General features: G+C 40.1%; 1 protein-coding gene across 1 annotated transcript in view; it reads left to right on the forward strand.

The window, feature by feature from the left end:
• LOC133991875 (pro-neuregulin-3, membrane-bound isoform) overlaps window positions 1-4,511 on the forward strand; it is a 469,463-nt gene that overhangs the window by 385,413 nt on the left and 79,539 nt on the right. Inside the window, exon 5 of the mRNA XM_062430470.1 lies at window positions 3,874-3,897. Within this exon, the coding sequence (XP_062286454.1) occupies window positions 3,874-3,897 (24 nt within the window). The remainder of the gene's footprint in view (window positions 1-3,873; window positions 3,898-4,511) is intronic.

Below are 4,511 nucleotides of genomic sequence, written 5' to 3' on the forward strand. Positions count from 1 at the left end.
TATGGATCAACTGTAATATTTTAAGTTCTGATTAGGGTTTGAAGTTTAATTAATAACAACAATTAACAACATTAACTCATCTTTCTAGGTTTTTGGTTTAGGGTTTTAATGACTGTAATATAAAAAAACCTCTTACTTGAGTCTATAGTTACAGTATATTGTATTTTATGTGAATGTGAAATGAAAAGACATTTATTTTCATACACATTTTCTTCTTTTGGAGTCTTTAACCTTTGTGTCGTCCTCCCGGGTCAAATTGACCCCATCTGTTTTGTCTGTTCCTTCTTTCCCCCCTTCCTCCCTTCCTTCTGTCCTTCGTTCCTTCCTACCTCCCTCCTTCCTACCTTCCTTCCTTTCCTCCCTCCCTCCTTCTCTCTTTCTTTACTCCCCCTACCTTTCTCCCTCCCTTCCTTTCTTCCCTCCTTCCTTCCTTTCTTCCTTCCTTCTTTCCTTCCTTCATTCCTTCCTTCCTCCCTTCCTTCCTCCCTCCTTTCCTTCCTTCCTTTCCTCCTTCCTCCCTCCCTCCTTTCCTTCCTTCTTCCTCCCTCCCTCCCTTCCATCCTTCCTTCCTTCATCCTTCCTCCTTTCCTTCCTTCTTCCTCCCTTCCTTCCATCCTTCCTTCCTTCATCCTCCCTCCCTTCCATCCTTCCTTCTTTCTCCCCTCCCTTCCATCTTTCCTTCTTTCTCCCCTCCTTGCTCCTTTCCTTCCTTTTTCCTCCCTTCCTTCCATCCTTCCTTCCTTCATGCTCCCTCCCTTCCATCTTTCCTTCTTTCTCCCCTCCTTCATCCTTTCCTTCCTTCTTCCTCCCTTCCTCCCTTCCTTCCTTGACGCGAGTACAACAGGAGGGTTAATATACTTTGTGAATTGTAACATTTTCATATTGTATTACTTTCCGCATAATTTGCAAGTAGTAAACAGTTCATTTAGCACATTTTATACAGCATGTGGTACAATTTGGTACAAATGATGAGAAAAAAACTGAAACTAGGTGCTGGTTTGGTTGTTAAGTGCTGATTCATTATATTTAGGTCCATAAGTAGTTGGCAATGTGCAAAAATTGCTTCTTACGTTCGAGACTTTTCAGTGTGTCAAACTACATAGTAGCCTATTATATAGCCTAACTGTGTAATGAGCACTTTTCCCTTGACCCTTTCAAAGAAATGTCCTAATAATTAACAGCCACACAGCAGCTCCTTTTAGGAAATAATTGAAAAAACCTTAATATGCTAATATAACATTTTACATTACAAAGTGCACACTGCTGCACAAGCTACGTATTTTATGTTAAAGAACTGTCAAGAATCTAATTTATCCAATTTCCGCCTCCCAAATTGCACCATTGTCCCTGTACAATAGATTAATACCTGCATATTACTCTCAAACTTCCAGGGAATTAGTATTAAATTAAGGGACCTCTAAAACAAAGCATCACTGGCATTTTTTTCCTCCCCTAATAAATTCTGTTATATTTTTCTTAGAAGTGTTTTAATTGCCCAACCTTAACATTTAATCCACCTAAAGCTGCACCTTCAGCAATGTAAATTATTTGGAAAAGCCAAGAGTAAGAGAGTAGAGTGTGTTAAGAGAGTAGTGTTTATCTTCTTCATCTCTTCCTGTCCCACATCACGGACGTTTTTGAAGGGCAGAATCAAGAAGGCAGCGTGGAGAGAGAGGTCTCCGGGTCATTGGTAAAGTGAAAAATGATTCGCTTACATCTGTGCTAACATTGGCCGATAAGATTGGGGGCCAGATTGGACAGAGCTTTTCACATTAGAGAGAGACCAGCTCCACCAGTATAAGATGTAGGGCAGGGTTACTCAGGAGATAAAGTCACTGTCAGGGAGGTAAAAAGCCAGCTGTGACACCACACACATCAGCACTTCCTCCGATTATTTTTCAACAGTCGGTGTGAGGGATATTTCCAGTCCTGCAGGCCCACAAAAGCTCCCACAATCCATCACTGTAGAGATTAAAACTGAGCTTTACTTGATTATTTCAGTATAATAAATTAAGATGTTGATTTTTTTTATGAATGAAACAATTATAGGACTAATATTAATACAATAGAACAATGAACATTTAATTTATTAATAACAGAAGATCAAAACAATAATTTAAATATATCTAATATCTTTAATTTTTGCTTTAAAAATAACCACTTCTATCCTTTCGGAGCATGAGTTGAGTCAGCAGAGTTAGATGTCAGCAGGAACCTGCCAGCTCTGCTCTGCTCCTCTACACTTGGCTGGAAAATTGCCACGAAAAAATGTAATTTGTCAAAGTGTTTATGGCACCAAAAATGACCTCCGACCTCTTGTTTCCCACTGATAGGATTTACAGACATGCTTTCACATTAATGCTGTTCAGGCACTGAGGATGCACGGGAGCCAGTGTGTTGTTTGCTCAGCTTTGCCTGTGTGTTTGTGTGCATTATGATTCAGTCTTTGTGAGGACCGTGAGGATTTTCTGTCATTTTTTTACAGTTATGATGTCAGATGTCGACTTTTAAACATGGTCAAGGGTCCAAAACCTGATGGTGAATGTATGTAAAGATGCTCCCTGCAGGTTAAAACCCAATCAGGCTGCTCTGAAAGCTTCATTTGCAACATTACCTCTACTGCCCCCTTGTGGTGACATCAGATTGCTCTCACAATCCCACAAACTGTGACAGAGGCTGAACTGAAGAGCTACATAAAGGGCCACTATGAGATAAATAAGGAGCTTTTTTAACAATAAATTATGCAAAGGTAATCTAATAGAGACCCAGCATGTGAGTATAGACCTGGAAATGTGCATACACCCCCTTTAAGTAATGTACTTCTATATAATAATGAATATTCATAGCTAAATCAAAGTCAAATTATATAGTGAGTATGTCCATGCAGTCCATTGGTAGCCTTTGATGTTAAGGAATTTGCATGTGTACAGTATATGAGAAGTTTACATTTTGAGTAAAGAATACGTAAAAAGAGGTGAAATCCTACTATTATAGTTAGTTAATGTACAGTAGTCTTTACCCGAAGTTAGCTGATGAGCAGCTTTTAAAGAGACAGGACCAAAAAAACAGCGTGTTTCAGACAGATGTTGAACTGAAGAGCTGCATTAAGGGCCACTATAAGATGAATAAGGAGTTTATTTTATTGTAAATCATGCAAAGATATTCCAGTTGAGCCCCAGAATACGAATATAGACCTGGGAATGTGCATGATACGCCCCCTTTAAGTAATGTGATTCTACATAACATTAAATATCAATGGCTAAATAAGCAACAATCAAAGTATACAGTGATTATTTATTGAGTTTATCGCTTAAAATCAGAATTATCAGAGGGACAACACAAACCAGTGAAAGAGCTCAAATGAAACAAAAAAATTTAGAAATCTATTATGTGAAAAAAACTAAACTTCTTCTTCTAACTTTACAGAAACATGTAGGACTCCATCACTTGTAGTGGGAATGAAATTGAGAAAGTAGTTGTTCAGGGCCTTTACGGTTAAGGTTAGATTTAGATCAAGGTTGGAGTTAAGGGATGCAGACTCTATGTGTGTGTGTGTGTGCATGTGTGTGTCTATGTGTGCATGTGTGTGTGTGTGTGTGTGTGTGTGTGTGTGTGTGTGTGTGTGTGTGTGTGTCACCTGTGGTCAGCATTACTAGCATGTGCCTTCTGACTCCATATGACAACGGATGAAATACGGATACAGCAGCTTACATGAGAGAACAACAAGTCAGTGATGATATGACTATGTGCTGTGACACAATGCTAACGTGCACTATTGTTAATAATAACTTTGATGTCTCTCTCTCTCTCTTTCTGCCCCCCCCCCCCCCCCCCCCCCCCCTCCTCTGCCCTCCCTGCTGGCCTGCACAACAGACCACTTGGGCATCGAGTTTATGGGTAAGGAGCTTTTTTCTTGTCTTGCATCTGCATGAGTCATGACTGTAAACATTGCGGGGCTTCATGTTGGATCAATGCCATGCTACGTGATTGCTTACATACACTACATGCATCTCACATGACACCCATCAAATGGCACATGTGGATGTGTCTAATCTCATATGGGATCATTATATCATTGGCAGGGAGACAACAAAGCTGCTGTGAAAACAAATGGCACTAATATGAACCATCAACCTCTCTCTCTCTCTCTCTCTCGTCTCTCTCCTCTCTCTCTCGTCTCTCTCTCGTCTCTCGCTACACTTCTTTGAAATATTAGCTGCTGTCTTTATCTCGCTCTACTGTCTCCACACATATGTATTTATATATCTTTATTTTATGCACCATCTCTGTCTTTATGCTTTCTTTCTCTCTCTCTCTCTCTCTCTCTCTCTCTCTCTCTCTCTCTCTCTCTCTCTCTCTCTTGCTCTCCCTCTCTTTTTCTTTTTCTCTCTCTCACACAATTGCTTATGAAGTGTCCCTTCAGAATACCAATGTGCTGCAGTCTCCTTGGAAACAGTGAGAAGAGAGAGGCGGGCAGGGTACAGTGAGGGAGTTTTTTATGATGTTGGCAC

The sequence above is a fragment of the Scomber scombrus genome, chromosome 12 (genome assembly GCF_963691925.1).
Source record: "Scomber scombrus chromosome 12, fScoSco1.1, whole genome shotgun sequence".
Classification (NCBI taxonomy): domain Eukaryota; kingdom Metazoa; phylum Chordata; class Actinopteri; order Scombriformes; family Scombridae; genus Scomber; species Scomber scombrus.